Source organism: Choloepus didactylus, chromosome 1 (assembly GCF_015220235.1).
Source record: "Choloepus didactylus isolate mChoDid1 chromosome 1, mChoDid1.pri, whole genome shotgun sequence".
Classification (NCBI taxonomy): Eukaryota; Metazoa; Chordata; class Mammalia; order Pilosa; family Megalonychidae; genus Choloepus; species Choloepus didactylus.
In genome coordinates, this window is record NC_051307.1 from 88,398,045 (window position 1) to 88,425,554 (window position 27,510).

The 27,510-nt window shown below is 36.5% G+C and overlaps 1 protein-coding gene across 5 annotated transcripts in view; it reads right to left on the reverse strand.

Moving 5' to 3' along the window:
• IQCB1 (IQ motif containing B1) overlaps window positions 1-27,510 on the reverse strand; it is a 123,208-nt gene that overhangs the window by 50,620 nt on the left and 45,078 nt on the right. For all 5 annotated transcript variants that reach the window (XM_037836589.1, XM_037836581.1, XM_037836572.1 and 2 more), the window contains 3 exons: window positions 20,948-21,057; window positions 6,124-6,266; window positions 2,439-2,587 (listed from right to left, as the gene is read on the reverse strand). In XM_037836589.1, coding sequence (XP_037692517.1) covers window positions 2,439-2,587; window positions 6,124-6,266; window positions 20,948-21,057 — 402 coding nt within the window. The remainder of the gene's footprint in view (window positions 1-2,438; window positions 2,588-6,123; window positions 6,267-20,947; window positions 21,058-27,510) is intronic.

The following is a 27,510-nucleotide window of genomic DNA, read 5'->3' on the forward strand; positions in this document are numbered from 1 at the left end:
ATAACATTGCTTTAAAAAAATCTGGTAGGTATTTTGCATTTATAGCAATCTCAATTCAGACAAGCCACATGTCAAGTACTCAATAGCCACATGTGGTTAGTAGGTACTGTACTTGATTGTATGGGTCCATAGTCTCTCTTACAAAAGGATGTTTGAAAAATATGGCAAAATATGCTCTTTACTGACCATTGCCCTGTTTTAATCTTCTCTGCTACTCTTCTTTTTCTCCCTTCAATGTACTATCCAAAACTCTTTCTTCCTCCCCTCTTTGAATGTAATCCTCTTATTTCCTTTACTTTTTGGGCTAGTTTTGCTGTAAGTTCACTTATTTTTAGTAGTGAGCTGCAAAGACTATAAACATGACTTTCTTTTTTTAAATGCAATTATATTAAGATTTATTCACATACCATACAATCATCCAAAGTGTACAGTTGTTCACAGTATCATCATATAGTTGTGTATTCACCAGCACAATCAATTTTTTGAACATTTTCATTACCCCAAGAAATAAAAACAAAAACAAAAGTAAAAAAGAACACCTAAAACATCTCATACTCCTTTTCCCCCCATTATTCATTTACTTTTGGTCCCCCTTTTTTCTACTCATTTGTCCATACACTGGATAAAGGGAGTGTGAGCCACAAGGTTTTCACAATCACACAGTCACACCATGTAAGCTACATAATATACAATTGTCTTCAAGAATCAAGGATATGGATTGCAGTTCAACAGTTTCTGGTATTTCCTTCTAGCTATTCTAATACCCTAAAAACTAAAAAAGAATATCTATATAATGCATAAGAATAACCTCCAGAATGACCTCTTGACTCCATTTGAGGTTTCTCAGCCACTGAAACTTTATTTTGTTTCAATTCTCTTCCCCCTTTTGGTCCAGAAGGCTTTCTCAATCCCATGATGCTGGGTGCAAGCTCATCCCCGGGAGTCATGTCCCCTGTTGCCAGGGAGATTTACACCTCTGGTAGTCATGTCCCACAGGAGAGAGGGCAGTATACACATGACTTGGACCCATCCCTTTCTATTCTTAATTTAACAGAGTCATATTCGTTATTTTGGGTGGGGAAGGTAAGAGTTGGATGTGACTAATCTTTTCCCCTTGCTCCGATGGAAAGTATGAAAATCAAAACACCGTTGCCTCCATAGCCTTCAGATAGTCTCCTATGATGATCCCTGTTTCTCTCCCTAAGGAATAGTAGATAAACTGGGATATCTCACTTTACAGTAAAGGACCCGCTTACAAAGCATTGGGCTCATCCAAATTAGGCAAGGTAGTACGAGAATTTAACAAGGGCCCAGCTGAGTCTTTGGAAAGAAAGAGTTTATAAAGGAAGTAGCCATGAGGTAAAAGCATTAGAAAGGAGCCAAGGGTTCTTTCAAAGGAAGTTATCTCCAACCTCTACATCATGAGTTAATCTTTAAATGGCCTGATCTAGCATAGGGTAAAAGGCAGCAGTGGGAGTGATTCAGTGATCGTGCAGAACTGTTTTTTTTTGTTTGTTTGTTTGTTTGTTTTACTTTTACAGGTTTAGGCTGAGATACCAGAAAAGACTAAAAAAGTTAGAAGAGGAAGAAGTCTCTTCCTATTCTCCTAATACCCTACTCTTTTTTTTAATGGTTTAAAAAGATTTGTAATAAGTTAAACACAGAGAATTCAACAAAGTTATGTACAAAGATTGTTCAAAATCTATTGTCATGAAAAATGAAACTGACCTAAAAGTTAGAAAAAAAAGGGACTGCTAAATTAAATGCTATAGGACCTGAAACCCAAATTTGACAATTAACCATATATAAGAGAATGACCAGATAGTTAGGAAAACCGGTCATTAAGTGAAATACACAGCCTGGTATGTGTATTTCACTATATTCCAGATAAATCCTTGTAAAATTATCAACTTAGAACATCATGCTACAACTAAAGATTTACAATGATCTAATTCCACCTAACATAGCTCTCTGTATTAAAAATATCAAATATGATATTCTGCAGTTACCTAGGACTTTGTAATTTGCAAAGTACTTTCTCATAAATTAGGTCATTTGATCCATATAACAAATGAGTAAAATAGATATGGCAGACATCCATTCATCCACCTAGCAATGCTGAGTCAACAACAATAAACAAGACTCAGTTTCTTATTCTTGAAGAGGTCATAGCCCAGTTGGAAAGAAAGAAATTAACAATAACAATATTACAGTATGGCAAATGATGTACAAGGCTCTATGGAAGTACTAAGAATTGAATGTCTAAATCAGCTTAGCCAGAGGTAAGGAGGTTCTTATTTTATAGAGGAAGAAACTAAGACTCAGGAAGCAAAGTGACTTGACCAAGGCTCTACAGCAGGTAAACAGCAAAGCCAGGTTTGAACCCATGTCTTTGCCTCCTAATCCAAAGAATGCTCTTTTTACTGCATCAGACTTACTGCTCTCTGAAGTGTGACAGCTGCTTTATATTCTGTGAGAGATGACTTCTGTTTGTGAAAATTTTTCCTTTCCCTGTACCCTCTCCAATGTTTCTGGATAATCAATGCTGATTTCTCTTCCATTTCCCGATTGTGCTTTTCCACCTGACCTAAAAAGATGACACACTGTTACAACATACTCACTGTTATGCTTTCTCAAGTCCTGAAATCAGGACAACAGTAATAATAACAATCTTGCAGTACTTCTATTTTTTTAATATTGTCCTGTAATTTTCCCAATTCTATTTCTTTACAATGGTTTTAAGAGTTTAGAAACAAAAAGTTCCAAAATCTTGCTCAGATTATGCAGCTTCTTTAGAGAAAGGACCCATAATTTTTTGCTGCCGGTGAATGAGAAAAAGGATCAAAATTTAATAGCAAGAACATTTAGGAAAAAGAATCATGAGTACATGGTTAGGAAGTCATTCAAAAGACCTTAACTGGTACCAGAGGTAAAGAGCAAAATGCGTGTATTCATTAGCTTCTTTACTGTGTGTGCTTCCACATTTCTTAAGTTGCTCAGTCAGTTCATAGTTGACATTCTTTTTTTTACTTTCTGGGAGATGGTCAGCACGTAGCCCAGGGTTCACAGTAGCTAAGTGACAGAATAAGACAGTAGCAGTGGTAATAAAAAGAAAGAGTCTATTTGAAAGTTAGTACAAAGAATTGATAGGATTTAATGACTGATTTGATGTGGAGGCAGAGGAGGGAAAGAACTACAAGAAGTCTCACTGAAGGGCAACTGAGAAGACTATCGGTGCCATTAGCTGAGATGGGGAATATAGGAAGAGGAAATTTGGGATGTAAGATGTTGACGTTAGTTTAAAACATACTGTTTTTGAGATGCCTATGGATATCCAAATAAAGACATACAATAGGCAGTTGGCTATAGAGCTGTGCTGCCCAATATTGGAGATACTAGCCACAAATGGCTACTTAAACTTAAAGTAGAATTAAAAATTCAGGTCCTTGAGTACACCAGTCACATTAAAGTATTCAATGGCCACCTGTAGCCAGTGGCTACCATACTGGACAGTGCAGATATAGACCATTTCATTTGCACAGAAAGTTCTACTGCTGGTCTAGAGCTCAGGAAAGAGGTTGAGGATGGAGATCAGATTTAAGAGTGTTCAGCATTCAGTTGATGGTGAAGCTATAGCTACAGATGGGATATCCCAGGAAGAGCAGCATGGAATAACAGGGTGAGGATGGAACCCTGGGGAACACCTATATTTAAGAGAAAGGTAGGAAAGGGGCAGGTAAAGGACACTGGGAATGTCCTTAAGTAAGAGGGGAAGGGGAAAAAAGAGAAAAAATTTTTGAAACCCAATCAGCATGCCCAGACTACACTTATTATTAATTTCTGCTTAGTGTGTATTCAAAGTGTCTTTTTCAAGCATGACAAAATGGCAATGTATTACAAATAAGCACTAAGAAGACATAATATAAGAAAGCAATTTGAGTGGAAGGGAAAGCTGGGTAGTCTATCACCATTATTCAACACTCCACTCAAATTCTTCAAATTCCTTAATCAATTTTCCCAGGTATATGGAATATCCTTTCAATGTGTAAAAGAAAAGAAATAGAAGAAAACATTACTTCAGAAGTGAACACTAAACTAGAACGAAAAGGTGAAAAAGAAAGAAAAATTTTTAAATAAAAAGACGAAGAAAGATAAAAATGATTTCTGGGAAAATGACAAATATTGAAAATAGACCAAGACACACATAGAAATCCTCAAAGAAGAAAGCCAAAGCCATGGAAATGAACAAATATTAAAAACAAGGATTTAAGATAATGTTCTCAAATAATAATAACAATAATAAAAAGATTTGAAGTTACATATTGAAAGGGTACACTATATACTTGGGAAAACTGATCCATAAAGACCAACACTACGTCATATTTTACTAACAGAAAATCAACATGCTTTGGGCAGTCAGGTAAAAAGACCATCTACAAGAAAATAAAAATCAGATTCTCATTGAACTTTTTGACAGTGACACTTTATTCCACAAGACAGAGTAACATATTTAAGATACTTGGCAAAGAAAATGTGAGCCAAAGATTACGTATCAGTCAAACTGATTTTCAAGAAGAAAGGCCTGAAACAAGCTGTTAACAACATGCAAGAACTCAGGGAATAACATGGTATAACATGGATGAACCCTGAAAACATTATGCTAAGTGAAATAAGCTATACACAAAAGGACAAATATTCTACACATATAAAATATCTAGAATATGCAAATTCTTAGAGATAGAAAGTAGATTACAGAGTACCAGGGGCTGCGTGGAAAGGAAATAGGAAGTTATTGTTTAATGGTTCAAGACTTTCTGTTTCGGGTGATGAAAAAGTTTTTGTAATGGAAGGTAGTGATGGTAGCAGAACACTGTAAGAGTAATTAGTGCCACTGAAATGTATAGTTAAAAATGGTTAAAATGGGAAATTTTATATTACATATACAGTACCACAAAAAAAGTCAAGAAAGAGTGCACTGAGTTAAAGAAATAAAAAACAAAAAACTCCAGGGGGAAGTGTTCCCATGGAACGTTGCTGAGGAATTTACTGAAAAGGAGCTTAGACAACAAAAGTAACTGAAGAGACATTGACAAATGACTGTGTTGAGCATTAAATAAATAATTTAACTATAGGACAAAGAATAAATAATGATTGTAAGAAGCATACAGTCTGTGATGGTTGTATACTCTGACACTGGAATACACTACAACTATCAAAAAATAGTGGGAGAACAGGGAGAACATTTAAAAAGTAGAAAAAAAATGCTGATTGCCTTATAATTACCAACTAGGAATAAAAGGATATTAATCTTCAAATCAGGTACTGGAGGAGAGGGAGAAGCATTTATTAATTAATTTCAATAGTGTTCATATAGGGAACCATAATACAGGGGAGAATCAGGAACATTAGATTTTAGAATAACGGTAAGAATTACAATAAAAATATAAGCCTTTCTAAATAGTAAAAAACAAACAAGCAAAAACATCAACAAACCAAACAAATAAATAATGAACAGTGGAAAGATGAATAATAAAATAAAATAAACATTATCTATGAATGAAGGAAGGAAAAGGCTGCAGGGGACAGTATTAAAAGCTGAACTTCTTTGAATGTATCTTGCTTATATTTAGTCAGGGATCATAGCTGGATTTGAATTAGTGGGGAAATTTTATCCAAAGCTGATGGCCTAATATCTTTCCACATCATTTTCCTGGCAGTGAGTAGGAACTGTCAAAGGTGACAAGGAAATGCCACAAAGTTTGTACTGGGGAACAAATGAAGCTCTGCTAGCTGAGTATAGTAATATTCCAACTCCTTACTTAAGTTCAAAGGGTTCTTACTTTATGTTTCTCATAGCAATCTTTAAGCATAAATTTTAAAAGTTTCACTAATTTATCTAAAAGAAAATGAACAACTGGTAGGGAGAATACTCATCATCAAACAATAGTCCTTAATCAGAAAAAACGGTAACTTTTTTTTAACTCAAGAGATTTAACAAGGTTTATGTGAAAAAGGAGCAATAGAGAAAAGGTCTGAATTTAATAAATCAGGTACCTAGGATACCTGGTTTACTAAAAGATACTTTAAACGTTCTTATGCTTACAATCTGACACTGCCACCCACCTGGATGAACTATTTCAAGCATACTCAGACGTAATTCTCGGGAAAGTCTCATGGCTCTCTGTCTTTGAAGTTGTAATTGTAATCTGTGGTCCTCTTCCTCTTTATGCCTACTTAGCTTCAGCAATCTCTTTGTTCGTTTACTTCTGTGATGGAAACATAAATTGCTGACATAAACAGTTTCCAAAAATCAGACAGCCACTCATCAAACATACGAAAAAGTGTGCAACCTCACCAATAACTGCATAAAAGCAGGCAGGAAAACAATTAAAAAAAAAATTCTTGGTGATGCTAAGGTATAATGAAATAAGTTCTCATATGCTGTCTCTATACAACTTTTCTGGAGAAATATTTCAAAATATGTATTAAAAGCCTTAAAAACATTAACCAATTAATTCCATTTCTAATAACATTCTTAAGGAAATAATCAAACATGTATAATAATATTTACATTCAAGGATATTCTCTGTAGCATTACAAAAGTAACAAATTGAAAATAAGCTGTATGTTCCACAGTACGGTATTAGATAAATAAATACTGGTTGTTCTGGTTTGCTAATGCTGCCGTTATGCAAAATGCCAGAAATGGATTGACTTTTATAAAGGGGATTTATTAAGTTACAAATTTATATTCCTGAGGCCATAAAAGTGTCCAAACTAAGGCATCAACAAGATGATACCTTCACTGAAGAATGGCTGATGGTGTCCGGAACATCTCTGTCAGCTGGGAAGGCACATGGCTGGCATCTGCTATTCGTTTGCTCCCAGATTGCATTTCAAAATGGTTCTTCAAAATGTCTCTGGGTCTCTCTTAGCTTCTTCAGCTCCTGTGCATCTAAGCATTGGGGTCCTCCCTTAGCTTCTCCAGAGCAAACTCTGGGCAAACATCTCATAAAGTCTCGAAGTGTCAGCATCAGTGTCAGCTCTTAGCTTCTCTCCAAAATGTCCTTCTCAGCTGCTCTGAGCTCCTTCTGTTTGTGAGCTCTTTTATAGTACTCCACTGTTTAAATCAAGGCCCACCCTGAATGTGTGGGGCCCATATTGCCATGGAAATAACTTAATCAAATGTTTTATCCACAGTTCATTGAGTCACATCTCCATGGAAACACTCAATCAAAAGATTCCAACCTAATCAACACTAATACATATGCCCCCACAAGACTGCATTAAAGATTATGGCTTCTAGGGGGACATAATATATCCAAACTAGCACATTCCACCTCCTGGAACCCAAAAAGACATATTCTTTAATGCATTCTTGTGGCAGATTGATTAATCTTTTTGATTAGGGTGTCATTAAATTATCTCCATGGAGATATGGACCCTGCCCATTCAGGATGGGTCTTAATTAAATCACTGGAGTCCTATAAGAGAGATTTTGGAACGGCCGTTGAAAGCTGATAATTGGAGATGCAGACAGAAGGATGTTTGGAGATGCTAAGCTAAGAGATGAAGCCCAGAGTTTGCCCCAGAGGAGCTAAGAGAAACCCAGAGACATTGTGGAGAAAACCATTTGGAAACACAACCTGGGAGCAAAGAAACAGCAGACACTAGCTACGTGCCTTCCCAGCTGACAGAGGTGTTCCGGAAGCCAATGGCCATTCTTCAGTAAAGGTATGATCTTGTTGATGCCTTAGTTTGGACACTTAGAACTGTAAATTTGTACCTGAATAAACCCCCTTTATAAAAGCCTACCCATTTCTGGTATTTTGCATAACAGCAGCATTAGCAAAACTAAACACTGGTAGATTCACTGGATAATATTCTATGAACCATGAAAAATAAAATTTTCAAACAAAATTTAGTAACATGGAAATATACCCAAAATCTAATATCAGGTGAAAATAAAATGAGAATATATCCAAACTGTGTTAAAATATATATATTTATTTATGTAGGAAAATAATTAAATAAAATTAAATGTTTAATTATGAATTTCATTACATGAAGTGATTATGCCTGATTTATTTTCTTCTTCATATCTTTACCTATTTCTCAATTATTAACTAATGAACAGTTTTTATAGCTGGATATGAAAATTTTTATGTGGCCACAGAAATTTTATTTAATTGGCATATCTGTATTATCTGCTTCTATTCATCAAAATTTCTACTTAGTCATTCCTACCATTTTTATTGCTTTCTGATATCACTATGTAAGACAACTACAAGTATTAATCTACAGTAAATATACTGAAAATGGCTTCAGATACCCATAGAAAATGAACCATAGGGGACAAAAAGAGAGACAGACTATTTATTGTACCTTTATAGTCTTAATTTGCATGGGTCTCACTCAAGAGCATTTGTTTTCTCTTAGATCCTTTTCCTGGCATGAAACTGACAACATATGTGGCACCTTCACTAAAGTTTTGTAGTTTTAACACGAAGACTTCATAATGGTGTAGTCAGAGAGGGTTAACATTACTTTAAACTCAGTTTTTCTTTTGAAAAAGCAAACACAATTATGCATAAAACAATTTTAAAAAGAAACCTTTTAAAGTAGGGAGGGAAAACTCACAAAATTATTTTGATAAAAGTCTGTATGTGTGTGGTTTTCTTACAACTGACTGCTATCAATTACAACTTAAATTTTCTTTGACTTTTCACTTAGGCCAGAATTGAGGGCTTCAGAACTTCTTTCTTATCCCTATCATCAAAAGTAGGAATGGAGGGCGGGGCAAGATGGCGGACTGGTGAGCTGTATGTTTTAGTTACTCCTCCAGGAAAGTAGGTAGAAAGCCAGGAACTGCATGGACTGGACACCACAGAGCAATCTGGCTTTGGGCATACTTCATACAACACTCATGAAAACGTGGAACTGCTGAGATCAGCGAAATCTGTAAGTTTTTGCGGCCAGGGGACCCGCGCCACTCCCTGCCAGGCTCAGTCCCGTGGGAGGAGGGGCTGTCAGCTCCGGGAAGGAGAAAGGAGAACTGCAGTGGCAGCCCTTATCGGAAACTCATTCTACTGATCCAAACTCCAACCATAGATAGACTGAGACCAGACACCAGAGAATCTGAGAGCAGCCAGCCCAGCAGAGAGGAGACAGATATAGAAAAAACAGCACGAAAAACTCCAAAATAAAACCGGAGGATTTTTGGAGTTCTGGTGAACATAGAAAGGGGAAGGGCAGAGCTCAGGCCCTCAGGCTCATATGCAAATCCCGAAGAAAAGCTGATCTCTCTGCCCTGTGGACCTTTCCTAAATGGCCCTAATTGCTTTGTCTCTTAGCATTTCAATAACCCATTAGATCTGTGAGGAAGGACCTTTTTTTTTTTTTTTAAATCCTTTTTTCTTTTTGTAAAACAATTACTCTAAGAAGCCCAATACAGAAAGCTTCAAAGACTTGCAACTTGGGCAGGTCAAGACAAGAGCAGAACTAAGAGAGCTCTGAGACAAAAGGCAATAATCCAGTGGCTGAGAAATTTCACTAAACACAACAACTTCCCAAGAAAAGGGGGGTGTCCGCTCACAGCCATCATCCTGGTGGACAGGAAACACTCCTGCCCATCGCCAGCCCCATACCCCAGAGCTGCCCGACACAACCCAGTGTGACGGGAGTGCTTCAAATAACAGGCACACTCCACAAAACTGGGCGTGGACATTAGCCTTCCCTGCAACCTCACCTGATTGTCCCAGAGTTAGGAAGGTGGAGCAGTGTGAATTAACAAAGCCCCATTCAGCCATCATTTCAGCAGACTGGGAGCCTTCCTACACAGCCCAGCAGCCCAGAACCGCCCTGGGGGGACGGCACTCACCTGTGACATAGCACAGTCATCCCTCAACAGAGGACCAAGGGGTGCACAGCCTGGAAGAGGGACCCACTTACAAGTCTCAGGAGCCATACGCCAATACCAAGGACTTGTGGGTCAGGGGCAGAGACAAACTGTGGCAGGACTGAACTGAAGGATTAGACTATTGCAGCAGCTTTAAAACTCCAGGATCACCAGGGAGATTTGATTGTTAGAGCCACCCCCCCTCCCTGACTGCCCAGAAACACGCCCCATATACAGGGTGGGCAACACCAACTACACACGCAAGCTTGGTACACCAATTGGACCCCACAAGACTCACTACCCCACTCACCACAAAGGCAGACCAGGGGAGAACTGGCTTGTGGAGAACAGGTGGCTCTTGGATGCCACCTGCTGGTTAGTTAGAGAAAGTGTACTCCACGAAGCTGTAGATCTGATAAATTAGAGATAAGGACTTCAATTGGTCTACACATCCTAAAAGAACCCTATCAAGTTCAGCAAATGCCAACAGGCCAAAAACAACAGAAAATTATAAAGCATATGAAAAAACCAGACGATATGGATAACCCAAGCCCAAGCACCCAAATCAAAACATCAGAAGAGACACAGCACCTGGAGCAGCTACTCAAAGAACTAAAGATGAACAGTGAGACCATAGTACAGAATACAAAGGATATCAAGACCTTAGAAGAGCATAAAGAAGACATTGCAAGACTAAATAAAAAAATAGATGATCTTATGAAAATTAAAGAAACTGTTGACCAAATTAAAAAGATTCTGGACACTCATAGTACAAGACTAGAGGAAGTTGAACAACGAATCAGTGACCTCGAAGACGACAGAATGGAAAATGAAAGCATAAAAGAAAGAATGGGGAAAAAAATTGAAAAAATCGAAACGGACCTCAGGGATATGATAGATAATATAAAACGTCCTAATATAAGACTCATTGGTGTTCCAGAAGGGGAAGAAAAGGGTAAAGGTCTAGGAAGAGTATTCAAAGAAATTGTTGGGGAAAACTTCCCAAATCTTCTAAACAACATAAATACACAAATCATAAATGCTCAGCGAACTCCAAATAGAATAAATCCAAATAAACCCACTCCGAGACATATTCTGAGCACACTGTCAAACACGGAAGAGAAGGAGCAAGTTTGAAAGCAGCAAGAGAAAAGCAATTCACCACATACAAAGGAAACAGCATAAGACTAAGTAGTGACTACTCAGCAGCCACTATGGAGGCAAGAAGGCAGTGGCATGATATATTTAAAATTCTGAGTGAAAAAAATTTCCAACCAAGAATACTTTATCCAGCAAAGCTCTCCTTCAAATTTGAGGGAGAGCTTAAATTTTTCACAGACAAACAAATGCTGAGAGAATTTGCTAACAAGAGACCTGCCCTACTGGAGATACTAAAGGGAGCCCTACAGACAGAGAAACAAAGAAAGGACAGAGAGACCTGGAGAAAGGTTCAATACTAAAGAGATTTGGTATGGGTACAATAAAGGATATTAATAGAGAGAGGGGAAAAATATATATGACAAACATAAACCAAAGGATAAGATGGCTGATTCAAGAAACGCCTTCACGGTTATAACATTGAATGTAAATGGATTAAACTCCCCAATTAAAAGATATAAATTGGCAGAATGGATCAAAAAAATGAACCATCAATATGTTGCATACAAGAGACTCATCTTAGACACAGGGACACAAAGAAATTGAAAGTGAAAGGATGGAAAAAAATATATCATGCAAGCTACAGCCAAAAGAAAGCAAGTGTAGCAATATTAATCTCAGATAAAATAGACTTTAAATGCAGGGATGTTTTGAGAGACAAAGAAGGCCACTACATACTAATAAAAGGGGCAATTCAACAAGAAGAAATAACAATCATAAATGTCTATGCACCCAATCAAGGTGCCACAAAATACATGAGAGAAACACTGGCAAAACTAAAGGAAGCAATTGATGTTTCCACAATAATTGTGGGAGACTTCAACACATCACTCTCTCCTATATATAGATCAACCAGACAGAGGACCAATAAGGAAATTGAAAACCTAAACAATCTGATAAATGAATTAGATTTAACAGACATATACAGAACATTACATCCCAAATCACCAGGATACACATACTTTTCTAGTGCTCACGGAACTTTCTCCAGAATAGATCATATGCTGGGGCATAAAACAAGCCTCAATAAATTTAAAAAGATTGAAATTATTCAAAGCACATTCTCTGACCACAATGGAATACAATTAGAAGTCAATAACCATCAGAGACTTAGAAAATTCACAAATACCTGGAGGTTAAACAACACACTCCTAAACAATCAGTGGGTTAAAGAAGAAATAGCAAGAGAAATTGCTAAATATATAGAGACGAATGAAAATGAGAACACAACATACCAAAACCTATGGGATGCAGCAAAAGCAGTGCTGAGGGGGAAATTTATAGCACTAAACGCATATATTAAAAAGGAAGAAAGAGCCAAAATCAAAGAACTAATGGATCAACTGAAGAAGCTAGAAAATGAACAGCAAACCAATCGTAAACCAAGTAGAAGAAAAGAAATAACAAGGATTAAAGCAGAAATAAATGACATAGAGAACAAAAAAACAATAGAGAGGATAAATATCACCAAAAGTTGGTTCTTTGAGAAGATCAACAAGATTGACAAGCCCCTAGCTAGACTGACAAAATCAAAAAGAGAGAAGACCCATATAAACAAAATAATGAATGAAAAAGGTGACATAACTGCAGATCCTGAAGAAATTACAAAAATTATAAGAGGATACTATGAACAACTGTATGGCAACAAACTGGATAATGTAGAGGAAATGGACAATTTCCTGAAAACATATGAACAACCTAGACTGACCAGAGAAGAAACAGAAGACCTCAATCAACCCATCACAAGCAAAGAGATCCAATCAGTCATCAAAAATCTTCCCACAAATAAATGCCCAGGGCCAGATGGCTTCACAGCGGAATTCTACCAAACTTTCCAGAAAGAACTGACACCAGTCTTACTCAAACTCTTTCAAAACATTGAAGAAAATGGAACACTACCTAACTCATTTTATGAAGCTAACATCAATCTAATACCAAAACCAGGCAAACATGCTACAAAAAAGGAAAACTACCGGCCAATCTCCCTAATGAATATAGATGCAAAAATCCTCAACAAAATACTTGCAAATTGAATCCAAAGACACATTAAAAAAATCATACACCATGACCAAGTGGGGTTCATTCCAGGCATGCAAGGATGGTTCAACATAAGAAAATCAATCAACGTATTACAACACATTAAAAATTCAAAAGGGAAAAATCAAATGATCATCTCAATAGATGGTTGAAAAGCATTTGCCAAAATCCAACATCCATTTTTGATAAAAACACTTCAAAAGGTAGGAATTGAAGGAAACTTCCTCAATATGATAAAGAGCATATATGAAAAACCCACAGCCAGCAAGGTACTCAATGGTGAGAGACTGAAAGCCTTCCCTCTAAGATCAGGAACAAGACAAGGATGCCCGCTGTCACCACTGTTATTCAACATTGTGCTGGAAGTGCTAGCCAGGGCAATCCGGCAAGACAAAGAAATAAAAGGCATCCAAATTGGAAAAGAAGAAGTAAAACTGTCATTGTTTGCAGATGATAAGATCTTGTATCTGGAAAACCCTGATAAATCGACGATACAGCTACTAGAGCTAATAAACAAATTTAGCAAAGTAGCGGGATACAAGATTAATGCACATAAGTCAGTAATGTTTCTATATGCTAGAAATGAACAAACTGAAGAGACACTCAAGAAAAAGATACCATTTTCAATAGCAACTAAAATAATCAAGTACCTAGGAATAAACTTAACCAAAGATGTAAAAGACCTATACAAAGAAAACTACATAACTCTACTAAAAGAAATAGAGGGGGACCTTAAAAGATGGAAAAATATTCCATGTTCATGCATAGGAAGTCTAAATGTCATTAAGATGTCAATTCTACCCAAACTCATCTACAGATTCAATTCAATCCCAATCAAAATTCCAACAACCTACTTTGCAGACTTGGAAAAGCTAGTTATCAAATTTATTTGGAAAGGGAAGATGCCTCGAATTGCTAAAGACACACTAAAAAAGAAAAACGAAGTGGGAGGACCTACACTCCCTGACTTTGAAGCTTATTATAAAGCCACAGTTGTCAAAACAGCATGGTACTGGCAGAAAGATAGACATATAGATCAATGGAATCGAATTGAGAATTCAGAGATAGACCCTCACATCTATGGCTGACTGATCTTTGGTAAGGCCCCCAAAGTCAATGAACTGAGTCATAATGGTCTATTCAACAAATGGGGCTGGGAGAGTTGGCTATCCATATCCAAAAGAATGAAAGAGGACCCCTACCTCACACCCTACACAAAAATTAACTCAAAATGGACCAAAGATCTCAATATAAAAGAAAGTACCATAAAACTCCTAGAAGATAATGTAGGAAAACATCTTCAAGACCTTGTATTAGGCGGACACTTCCTAGACTTTACACCCAAAGCACAAGCAACAAAAGAAAAAATAGATAAATGGGAACTCCTCAAGCTTAGAAGTTTCTGCACCTCAAAGGAATTTCTCAAAAAGGTAAAGAGGCAGCCAACTCAATGGGAAAAAATTTTTGGAAACCATGTATCTGACAAAAGACTGATATCTTGCATATATAAAGAAATCCTACAACTCAATGACAATAGTACAGACGGCCCAATTATAAAATGGGCAAAAGATATGAAAAGACAGTTCTCTGAAGAGGAAATACAAATGGCCAAGAAACACATGAAAAAATGTTCAGCTTCACTAGCTATTAGAGAGATGCAAATTAAGACCGCAATGAGATACCATCTAACACCGGTTAGAATGGCTGCCATTAAACAAACAGGAAACTACAAATGCTGGAGGGGATGTGGAGAAATTGGAACTCTTATTCATTGTTGGTGGGACTGTATAATGGTTCAGCCACTCTGGAAGTCAGTCTGGCAGTTCCTTAGAAAACTAGATATAGAGTTACCATTCGATCCAGCGATTGCACTTCTCGGTATATACCCGGAAGATCGGAAAGCAGTGACACGAACAGATATCTGCAAGCCAATGTTCATAGCAGCATTATTCACAATTGCTAAGAGATGGAAACAACCCAAATGTCCTTCAACAGATGAGTGGATAAATAAAATGTGGTATATACACACGATGGAATACTACACGGCAGTAAGAAGAATGACCTCGTGAAACATATGACAACATGGATGAACCCTGAAGACATAATGCTGAGCGAAATAAGCCAGGCACAGAAAGAGAAATATTACATGCTACCACTAATGTGAACTTTGAAAAATGTAAAACGAATGGTTTATAATGTCGAATGTAGGGGAACTAGCAATAGAGAGCAATTAAGGAAGGGGGAACAGTAATCCAAGAAGAACAGATATGCTATTTAACGTTCTGGGGATGCCCAGGAATGACTATGGTCTGTTAATTTCTGATGGATATAGTAGGAGCAAGTTCACAGAAATGTTGCTATATTATGTAACTTCCTTGGGTTAAAGTAGGAACAGGTTGGAAGTAAAGCAGTTATCTTAGGTTAGTTGTCTTTTTCTTACTCCCTTGTTATGGTCTCTTTGAAATGTTTTTTTATTGTATGTTTTTCTTTTTTGTTTTTGTTTTTTTTTGTTTGTTTGTTTTTAAATTTTTTTTTCCATACAGTTGATTTAAAAAGGAAGAACAGGTTAAAAACAAACAAACAAACAAACAAAAAAACCAGGGAAAAAATATGTAGTGCCCCCTTGAGGAGCCTGTGGAGAATGCAGGGGTATTGGCCTACCCCACCTCAATGGTTACTAACATGACCACAGACATAGGGAACTGGTGGTTTGATGGGTTGAGCCCTCTACCGTAGGTTTTACCCTTGGGAAGACGGTTGCTGCAAAGGGGAGGCTAGGCCTCCCTATAATTGTGCCTAACAGCCTCCTCCCGAATGCCTCTTTGTTGCTCAGATGTGGCCCTCTCTCTCTGGCTAAGCCAACTTGAAAGGTGAAATCACTGCCCTCCCCACTACGTGGGATCAGACACCCAGGGGAGTGAATCTCCCTGGCAACGTGGAATATGACTCCCGGGGAGGAATCTAGACCTGGCATCATGGGACGGAGAACATCTTCTTGACCAAAAGGGGGATGTGAAAGGAAATGAAATAAGCTTCAGTAGCAGAGAGAGTCCAAAAGGAGCCGAGAGGTCACCCTGGTAGGCACTCTTACGCACAATTTAGACAACCCTTTTTAGGTTCTAAAGAATTGGTGGATACCTGAACCTATCAAACTACAACCCAGAACCCATGAATCTCGAAGACAGTTGTATAAAAATGTAGCTTATGAGGAGTGACAATGGGATTGGGAAAACCATAAGGACCACACTCCACTTCGTCTAGTTTATGGATGGATGAGTAGAAAAATAGGGGAAGGAAACAAACTGACAAAGGTACCCAGTGTTCTTTTTTACTTCAATTGCTCTTTTTCACTCTAATTATTATTCTTGTTATTTTTGTGTGTGTGCTAATGAAGGTGTCAGGGATTGATTTAGGTGATGAATGTACAACTATGTAATGGTACTTTGAACAATCGAATGTACGATTTGTTTTGTATGACTGCGTGGTATGTGAATATATCTCAATAAAATGAAGATTAAAAAAAAAAAAAAAAGTAGGAATGACCTCAAGTGTGGGTGTGTGCCAAAAGGAGAAGGGGTTCTAGAGAGGATGTATGGGTAGGTGAGTAGTTTCTAAGTGTCTCTTGCTATTCTTGAGAGCCAGACATCAAGTAGGTAAGGGCCCCTTTTTTCCCAAAGAATGGCTGATAGAAACTTGCCTCTCCTACAGAATTTCCCCCCAAACTTCTAGGTTGTACAACATGTAGATAATGAAGTTTTAACTGATCTAGTTCAGCCCTAACAGAGCAGGCCCTAAACTGTGTCCTTTCACACTTATTTAAAAAATACACACACACACACCTTTGTTTCTAACTTCTAATTGGTTAGAGATTATAATGTTGAATATTGCTTTATCTATATTCTTAACATGCTATTAGTATGAGAAAGATGGTAATCATTAAATCTGTATTACCAGGATATTTACGCTGTCAGAAAACTGAGTTTGGGAAACAGATTAGGCATGCAGACTATGAAAAATGGCAAAACTGAAAAGACTGGAGCATGCAGAGAGAAGTAAAATACAAACCAGAAAGACAGTAGAAAAGTGAGATTCAGTGACTGAAATAATGATATTTATAAATTATAAATACATGAGTAATTCTGGATTATATGCTTCAATTTCATGTTTGAGAACATTTATTAGGAATTGATGTGATTTTCAATGCTATTTCCCTCTCCCAGTAATGTTATTCTATAGATAAGAATTTCTATAACCATTCAAAGATTAAAAGAGTATTCATCCAACTGGTTCTTTGTAAGAAATAGTAAGCATTTGACCATCTATCTGGCATCTGGACCGCATTTCTGAAAAGCAAATGACTGATCAGATATCATATACTTAATATATGATAGGTATGATTTACATTTAATCAAGCTGAACTTTTACCATCTAAGAGGGAGTTGAACAAACCATCTGCTGACAAGATATCAGGAATTCTCCAGGCTTTCCTCTGTCCTACAACAAAAAGTATGAAAGTGGAGTAGGAACTGCTGGGCAAAGAAGAGGGATAGTCTCGGTTCATTAACTACTCATCAAACACTTAACTGAGCCATTGTGCCTCAGACAAAAAAAAACTCATCAAGCACTCATCTGAGTCATTGTGCCTCAACCGGAAAGAAAAAAAAAAAAGATACAGTTCTGCGTCTAAGGAGCTCAGTTTCAAGGGGAAGTCAAATGAGTATAATTAAAACACCTAAATATCATCAGAACCATGATAAGTTAGGTAAATTGTGAGGTTTCCACAATGCAACTGAAGCAAGAGTAAGCTGGTTCAAACAAGACTGCTGAGGGAAAGAGAACTTAATAAATAAATAAAATTATTACATAAAAAAAGATACCCCAATGAAAGTGCTTTAGTAAGGGCATGACTACAAGAGTACCTCTTGCTGAATCTAAAGAGCTCTGGTGAATTGGGACCCGTAAATATGTGGGTGATGGGCAGTCCCTCCCCCCAAAAAAACGTGGGAGGGGGAAATGACTCTGAAATGACCTGACCACAAAGAGACAGAAATAAACTTTGCAGAAAGCCCAGCTTCAAAGGAAGCAAGGGAAATTTGCATAAACTGTAGCAACAAACAGAATAAGAAAGGTGTTAAAGTCTGGAGCTAACTTGAAATTTTAAAAATTAAATAGAATCCAAAGATTAAAACTACTTCAGTGTGTCCTAGAACCTCAAGCTCAAAATACCGGAAGGGAAACAAACTCGTTACAATGTGAGACAAATCATTTTGGCAGCTAATCTCTTTGAATGGAAATATAATTGATCTGGTTTTGTTACACAAAGAAAGCAATGGAATTTCTATTTTAAAATAGTTGAATATTAATTAAATTCCAGAGGTACACTTCTAAGTGGACATGGTCTATAATCCTGGGATTCTTTTAAATAAAGATATTAATATTGAAAGAGAACGTAAACTGGAAAATTTGGCAACTACTGGTGAACTATTAAAGGTCTGAATTCATGGTGAAAAAACAAACCAAAAAAGCAACTTTTAAATGTAAGACGAAAAACACCTGAGGATGATAGCAGATAGAACCCATAAATAATTAACTATTCTACCTGAGTTCACCACAGAAGGCAAGGCTAGTCCAAGAGCATCTGAGACTCTTTTGAGTACATGAACATACATTATGACTCTCAACTTATTCAATATTTCCCAAATTTACCTAAGGAATTTTTTTTAATGTTTTTAAAATAATCTTATAGAATATGCAATAAACTTCCAGCAGTGCTGGAATGGATAACACCTTCTTCTCATGAGTTCTATAATCACTTATTTAATGTATCTGTGTTACTAAATTTGTGAATCTTCAAGAGCAGAAAATGTGCCCTATGCATTTGTTTTCCTCCTACCATTTCCTAAGTGCCAGGAAATGTGCCAAAAAACACTATCCTATCTCATTCTTTAGCTCACATTTTTTATATTAATCTTATGAAGTAGGTAGATTATTATCCCCATTTTATAGATGGGAAATTTGAGGCTGAGGGAGGTAGGAAAACTTGTCAGAGGTCACTCAGCCAAAAAGTTGCTGAGCTGGGATCCAAACTCAAGTCTAACTCCACCTAATACCTAGTGTAACACCTGGCATATACTAGGCACTTGACAAATTAATGCTTTTTGTTGCTACCTACAAAACTCATGCCCAATAATACTTACAACCTATCTTTAAGTCTTCCCTGAAGGAACCAATGAATAGGATATCCACTAAAGGCACTTAACCAGAGGGACACAGTCAGAGAGACTATAAATCTTGATTTAAATAAATACCACCCTTTGACAATATAGTCTTTTGAACCCCAGAACTATTTCAAAACATTTTCATAACTGAGAAATGCAGCTGCAGTTATTAAAAGAATAGTTTCAGCCTTTCTAAAAAAAATATAAACCCAAACACTGACTTCTATAACATGAAAGCTTTAATAAATTAAAATTCAGCTTTGAGTTAGGCTGCATGTAAAAATCCCCTCTGAAATGGCTGTATATTATCATAAATGACCTAGAAACTTAGTCATGTGGTTTGTGCGTTCTTTCCAATGCCTTTAAGACCCTGGATGGGTTAGTCACATCAAAACTGGGCCATCTCTCTCTCTAAGCCGACTTGGCAGGTAAACTCACTGCCCTCCCCCCTACGTGGGACATGACTCCCAGGGAGGTAAATCTCCCTGGCAATGTGGTACATAACCCCCACAAATGAACCTGGACCTGGCATCATGGGATTGAGAAAGACTTCTTGACCAAAACTGTAAGAGAAATTAAACAAAACAAAGTTTTAGTGGCTGAGAGATTTCAAATAGATTCAAGAGGTCATTCTGGAGGTTATTCTTATGTATTACATAGATATCCCTTTTTAGTTTTTAGTGTGTTGGAATAGCTAGAAGGAAATACCTGAAACTTGAACTGCCAGTAGCCTTGATTTTTGAAGACGACTGTACAACCATGTAGCTTACACAGTGTGACTGTACTATTGTCAAGACTTTGTGGCTCACACTCCCTTTCTCCAGTGTATGGACAAATGAGTAGAAAAATGGGAACAAAAATTAAATGAATAATAGGGGGAATCGGGAATGGGGTGTTTTGGGTGTTCCTCTTTAACTTGTATTTTTATTCTTATTTTATTTATTTATTTATTTACTTTTTGGAGTAGTGAAAATGTTCAAAAATTGTGGTGATGAATCCACAACTACATGATGGTACTGTGAACAACTGATTGTACACTGTGGATGATTGTAGGGTATGTGAATATATCTCAATAAAAATGAATTAAAAAACAAAACAAAACAAAACAAAAAAACAAAAACTGGGTCATGTCTTCCATATTTCATTTTTAGTCCACTTGATTGAGAGATAAATGATGAACTATGCTGTATGTCAATGACCATATCCATCCAGGCCATACTCACTCATGAAAATCAGGTTAACATACTTAAACTTTTACATACTCATACTTTTTTTTTTAAAACCATGATTATATATGGATAATTATGGCAATTATGGGTTTTAAGGTCTTAAGATAAATGACTACCATTGGCTCCCTCTGTAGGATCGGCCCACAAAACATCTTATTAAGTGGGTAAGATTGTGTATATGATACATCGGTTTCCAGTCTTAAATTATACCTTATCCTATAAAAAGTGCATCTGGGACTGGAGTGTTTGTGCTCAGAAACACACGGAACAAGAATGGAAGCAAGAGTAAAAGAAACAGATTAGAGATTGAAAAAAAAAAAGACACCCTAAATTTCCATTCAGCTGCACTCCAATAAGATGTCTCTAGCCACTCTCAGATCATCATTCCTCTTATAAAAAATTTTTACCTGAAAGCCCTCTGCAAAGCAATCACAGCAGACGGAAGCTTCTTTATTCTCTTTCTAGTCTGAAAACCCTTCCAATAAGCTTGAATCAAGCAAGCTGCTTGCTGTAGTTTCTGAAATTAAATACCAGAATGAATTTGAAGGTATATCTAGGAAAGTCTTTTTAAAAAGTTTACCCTTTAAAATATCAGACCTTAACATGAACAACCAATTGTACATTGTGGATAATTGTATGGTATGTGAATATATCTCTATAAAATTTTAGGGAAAAATATAAATAAGGATAAAAGTGCTGGAGAAAACATGGAGAGAAGGATATACCTGTTTATTGTTGGTGAGGCGGCAGAATGGTGTAGCCTTTCTGGAGGACAGTGTGATGGTTCCACAAGAAGCTAAGTATTTGGGTGCCATAAGGTTCTTCAACCTCATTATGGGATATATGTTTGGAAGATCTGAGAGCAGGGACATGGGTGGACATTTGCACACTGGTGTATATGGAGGCAGTATTCATGATTTGCAATGGGTGGGAGTGGCCTAAGGGTACATCGACTGAGGAAGAGAATGGTGAACTGTGGTGTATACATACAAAGGAATATTGAGCAACTGTGAAAATGAGTGAAGCTGTGAGACATGCAATGAGGTGAATGGATACTGCAGACAGCATTTTGAGTGAAGTATGCCAGAAACAAAGGCAACACTATAATGCTTCACTAATATGGACTAACTACAATGTGTAAACTCAGAATTGAATCTTAGGGCACAGCTTATCAGGGGAACCCTCATTGTAACAGTCCCTAGATTGTAAGCTCTTACAACAGTTACATCTATTCCTGAATTGTAATGGCTATCTCCAGATTCTGAGATGCTGGTCCCTTTGCATATGACCTGATTGGTCTCTGGAACTTTGGGTATCTGTGTGACACCTGCGGCTCAGAGCTAGAGCTCAACAGATATGGAAATCAGTATTAGCGCATACAGCAACTGTTTAAAAAGCTGAAAAAGAGTCTAGACTTCAATTAGAGATAAGAATGAAGAAGATCTGGTTAGGACTAGGGCAAATCGGGCCAAAGGGTAAAGGACGATACTGTGTTTTAGACTTCAACTTCCATGTGAGACCAAGGGCAGAGATGGTTATCTGGAGCAAGAGCTATATTTTCTGTAGTACACTGAACAATTTAACTTGTACAATAAGCATGTTCAAACACCATGATTACATGGAACTTTGAATAGGAAGTGAGATCTGGTAGGTTTGCACAGGTTATTGTGAAATAGCAACACATCCCAGAGTAATTTGGGCAGAGAATAAAAATATATATGCAGGGCCCCCTGAGGAGATGGGGGAAAATCTGGAAGTGTTGGACATCCTCACTTGGGTGGTTGCTGATGTTCTCATAGACATTGAGGACTGATAGTTTGGTATGCTGAGCCTCCATCTTGGGGCTTCCCCTTGTGAGGCTCATTGCTGCAAAGGAGAGGCTAAACTTGCTTATAACTGTGCCTAAGAGTCTCCCCCTGAGTCCCTCTTTGTCGCTCAGATATGGTCCTCTCTCTCTAGCTAGGCCAGCTTGGCAGGTGAACTCACTGCCGTCTCCCCTATGTGGGACCTGACTCCCAGGGGTGTAAATCTCCCTGGTAATGCAGGATATGACTCCCGACAATGAACCTGGACCTGGCACGTGGGATTGAGAACGTCTTCTTGACCAAAAGGGGGATGCAAAATTAAATGAAATAAAGTTTCAGTGGCTGAGAGATTTCAAATGAAGTTGAGAGCTCACCCTGGTGGGCATTTTAATGCACTATATAGATATCCCTTTTTAGGTTTTAGTGAATTGGAATAGCTAGAAGTAAATACCTGAAGCTATCAAACTCCATCCTAGTGGCCTTGACTCTTGAAGACGATTGTATAACAACGTAGCTTACAAGGGGTGACAAAGTGATTGTGAAAATCTTGTGGATCATATTCCCTATACCCAGTGTATGGATGAGTAGAAAAATGGGAACAGAGACTAAATGAAGATTGGGGTGGTATGGAGGGGGATGATTTGGGTGTTCTTTTTTACTTTTGTTTTTTATTCTTTCTGGTGTAAAGAAAATGTTCAAAAATGGATTGGGGTGATAAAGGCACAACTATATGATGGTACTGTGAATGACTGTACACCATGGATGACTGTATGGTATATGAATATATCTCAATAAAACTGAATTAAAAAAAAATCAGGCTTGGCCAAGTATTAATCTCCATCTCTAATAAGGAGGGAGGAGGCAACACTAAGTTCATAACTCCAGGAAAGGAAAGGCATAAGAATACTGAATCTGACTCTGCAATGGAGGCATGTTAGGTTCAGTTAGGCAAGATCCAGAATATATTCAAAATATAGTCTGGTTAGCTCCAAATTCTCCCTAATCTTACTTCTACTCTCTTTTAAAAGATTTCATAGTTCTGTTCATTTAGTGCTTTAGCCTCTTGGCTTAATTTCTTATGCCTGGTCTCATTTATTCAAGGATTCAAGGGTTCTGGAGAATCCCTTGTGTAAGCTAAAAAAAAAGAAAAAGAAAAAGCCTGCAGGACTGGATTGAAAATTCAGCCCATAAACACGCACACCTACACCCCCCAACCTAAGGCTGCTCTAGATTTTAGGGAGATAAAGAAAAGAAAAAAGCAAATAGAAGATTCAAGAAGCTACCACTCTAATATTTTGGAACTAAAATGTTTACTAAAACATTAAATAAGGTCATTGAAATTCTGTATATCTATTTTTAGCATAGATACATGTATTAAGAAAAATGGGCAATCCAATTTCTCTCTCCAAAACAATTCTAAATTTTAAGACAAAAATGTTATTTAATTCATTAATTTTTACCATATTAAGCTTTTACTGTTACTCTTATATACTATGCTTGTTCTGTATGAAACTGGTATTTGTTTATTCAAATTTATGTGAAGTACCATGCTTTTCATTAAGGATTAGCATTCTCATTAGATTGGAAGTTTAATGAAAGGAGTATCTTTCCTCATCTCCTAATGTTATAGTTTATTACTTTCTCCCTATGCAAAGATTGCTAACTGCCTACCATACATCTATTGCTCCTCTTCCTTGGTAATACAACCTTGATTTTTTGGTTGTGCAAATTACTTCTGGTTTAAAGTTCCTATCCCCCACCTTCCCTTGCAGCTAGTTACGGATATTTAATGAATTATGAACAATGAAATGTAAGGAGAAAGTGTTGACAAACTTCAGGAAAGACTTCTTAAATAGGAGGGTATGGTATAAGTATCCTTTTGACCCTCCTTCCATTTTCCTGTTATCTTGCTGGATTGCAGATATGATAGCTGGTGTTCTAGGAGCCTTCTTGGTTAATGAGGTGACCTTGAGGATGGATGTTTCATGCTAGAATGGTAAAAGAGAAAAATAGGGGCCTGGGTCCTGATGATATACTGGAGCCATATAAAGCCTAGATTATCTACCTCTGGGTAGACACTAGTTTTCTGAGTGGTCTTCTTCTTCTTCTTCTTCTTCTTTTTTTATTATCGTGAATGGGTGTTGAATTTTCTCAAATGCTTTTTCTACATGTACTAAAATGATAATATGGGTATTCTCCTTTATTCTATTAATATGGTGAAGTATACTGACTGATTTTTTTCATATTGCCTTTGTTACATTCAAGGAAAGCATATTACAATGTTTACTATTGACCATAGACTCCAGTTTGCTTTGATTATATTTTTCCCCATATCTTCCCCTTTTCCACACTCTGCATGGTTGACCTTCATTTGTTCTCCCACATGTAAAAACCTTTTATATTTGTACATTTAGTCACAATCATTGACCACTTCAGTTTTTGCTAAGTTAAACAGTCCCAGTCTTTATCTTCTATCTTTACCTCAGGTGTCATACATGCCCCTAGCCCACTTCTTTCCCAGCTTGACTCAACGGACATCTTTGCACACTGACTAATTTTTGAATGTTAAACCAACCTTGCATTTCTGGAGTAAATCTTACTTGGTCATGATGTATTATCCATTTTATATATTGGTGGATTCAACTGGCTTATACGTGTTTGTAAGGATTTTTGCATCTATGTTAACAAAGGATATATATATCTATATCTATCTATCTATATATATCTTTGTCTTTAATTTTGTAATTTTTTTTTAGATTTTGGTACAAGAGTTATACTGACCTCATTAAATGAATTGGGCAGTGTTCCTTCCTTCTCTGTTTTTTGAAATAGTTTGTGTAATATTGGTGTTGTTTCCTTCTTGAATGTTTGATAGATTTCACCAGTGAAATCTATTTGGATTGGAAGATTTCTTTTGGGAAGGTTTTTGATAATGAATTCAATAAAAGATATAGATGCTGGACTATTCAGGTTTTGTTTCTACTTGTGTCCACTTTGGTAAGCTGTATTTTCAAGAAATATGTCCATTTCAACTAAGAATCCAAATCTGTTTAGACAAAATTGTTCACAATATTTTCTTATTATCCTTATACTGCCTATAGGATCTGTGGTGATAACTTCCTTTACATTCTTGATACTGGTGATTTGTGTTCTCCTTTCTTCCTGATAGTTATTTTTTAAAAATAACATTTACCTTTGTTAATTTTTTTTTCTGTCATTTTGGATTTCTGCTCTTTTCTTTATTATTTCCTTTGTTATATTTCTTTTGAGCTTACTTTGCTCTTATTTTTCTGGCTCCTTAAGATAGAATCTGAAACTGCTGATTTTACACGTTTTGTTTTTTTTTAAATATAAGCATTTAACGATATACATTTCCTTCTAACCTCTGCTGTAGCTGCAAACCACAAATTTTGACATGTGGTATTTGCTAACATTCTGTTTGCAATATTTTATAATTGCTCTTGTATGAATTTTTTTGATCCATGCATTAATGAATTATTTAGCAGTGTGCTGTTTAATTTCTACATATTTGGTATTTTCCTAGATATCTTATAACTGATTTCAAATTTAATTCTATGATCACAGAATATAAGCTGTGATTTCAATCCTTTTAATTTTATTCAGACTTGTTTTATGAACTAGCACACTTGAAAAGAATGTGAATTCTGCAGTAGTTGGATGTAATGTTCTATAAATGTCAATAAAATTAAGGTGGTTGATAGTGACAGTGCTGCTAGATCTTCTATGTGTTCACTAAGTTTTTTGTCTGGTTGTGCCGTCAATTTATGAGAGGTATTAAATCTCTCAAATCTCTCACTATTATTGTGAAATTGCCTATCTCTGTCTCTAATTCTGTTTTTAGTTGTGCTAGGTACACACACATTTATAATTGTCATCCTGATGAATTGTTCTTTTTATCATTATGACATATCCTACTTTATTTCTGGTAATACTCTTTGTGTAACAGACTCTATTATCTGCTATTAATATACCTACTTGAGCCTTTTATGCTTACTGTTTGTGTGGCATATCTTTTTCCATCTGCTTACTTTCAACCTATCTGTATCTTTATAGTAAAATGTTTCTCTTGGAGGCAGCATGTAGTTGGATCTTGCTTTTCTATCTATTCTGACAATCTTTAAAAAATTACATTAATGTAATTATTAATATGTTTGAAGTTATATCTACCATTTTATTATTTGTTTTGTATGTGCTCTCTATTTCTTGTTGTTTTTCTGTTCCCTCTTTCCTGCCTTATTTTAGATTATTTAAATTTTTCTTATTATTTAAATTTATCCACTGACTTTTTAACTATAATTCTTTGTCCTATTTTTTCAAGGCTGTTTGGGATTACAATTTATATGCCTAACTTTTCACAGTCTACTTTGAGTTAACATGTTAATGTTTTTATTTAATAGGCATTCATTCTGATTAGGTTCAGATTGGATGCTCTGGTGACCTTTTGTGGGTGGTTGTTGAAATCTGTTCAGTTTTTTAAAGCCTTTGGAATGCTTTTTGTGTGTGTTTGCCCTGCATATTCATGGTTGGGAGATTAGTCCAAGACTTGTGAGGGTTCATAGAAAGAATTAAGGGATACCTTTCCATAGCTCTTTTCCTTCCAGGTTCACCTCCTTACTCTTCTTCCTGCGTGCCTGGTCTTTTTTACTTGGTTCGTGTGTGTATTTTAAATGTTACCTTTTTAATATTGGGTTTTGGATGTATAATGTATCCATTTCCTTTTTAATTAATAAAGATATATTTTGTTGTTCTAGATTTATTTTCCACATTTATTTAAGTCTCCATCTGGAAAGCTGGAAGCTATATAGCTTTTTCTATTGGAGTAGACTATCTGGAGCCACCATTTTGAATATACTAGAGTAAGTATGATCCATAACCATTAACGTTAAAATAATTTCTATAAATTCAGTTTCTTACATGGAAGCAAAAAGCATTATCACTATATCTCAAAGCACAAGAAGGCTTGCCTTAGGTGATACTAAATATAGTTTGCTACTGTTAGAGATTTTAGGGGAAAAACAGTGAAACAAGTTTAAATAGTTTATAGATGAAAGATGATAAACATCAGAGATGGGGATTTCATGAGAAATTCTGAAAAAAAAATTGATGCAGTGGTATATATAAAGAGGTATAAACGGGAGACTGAA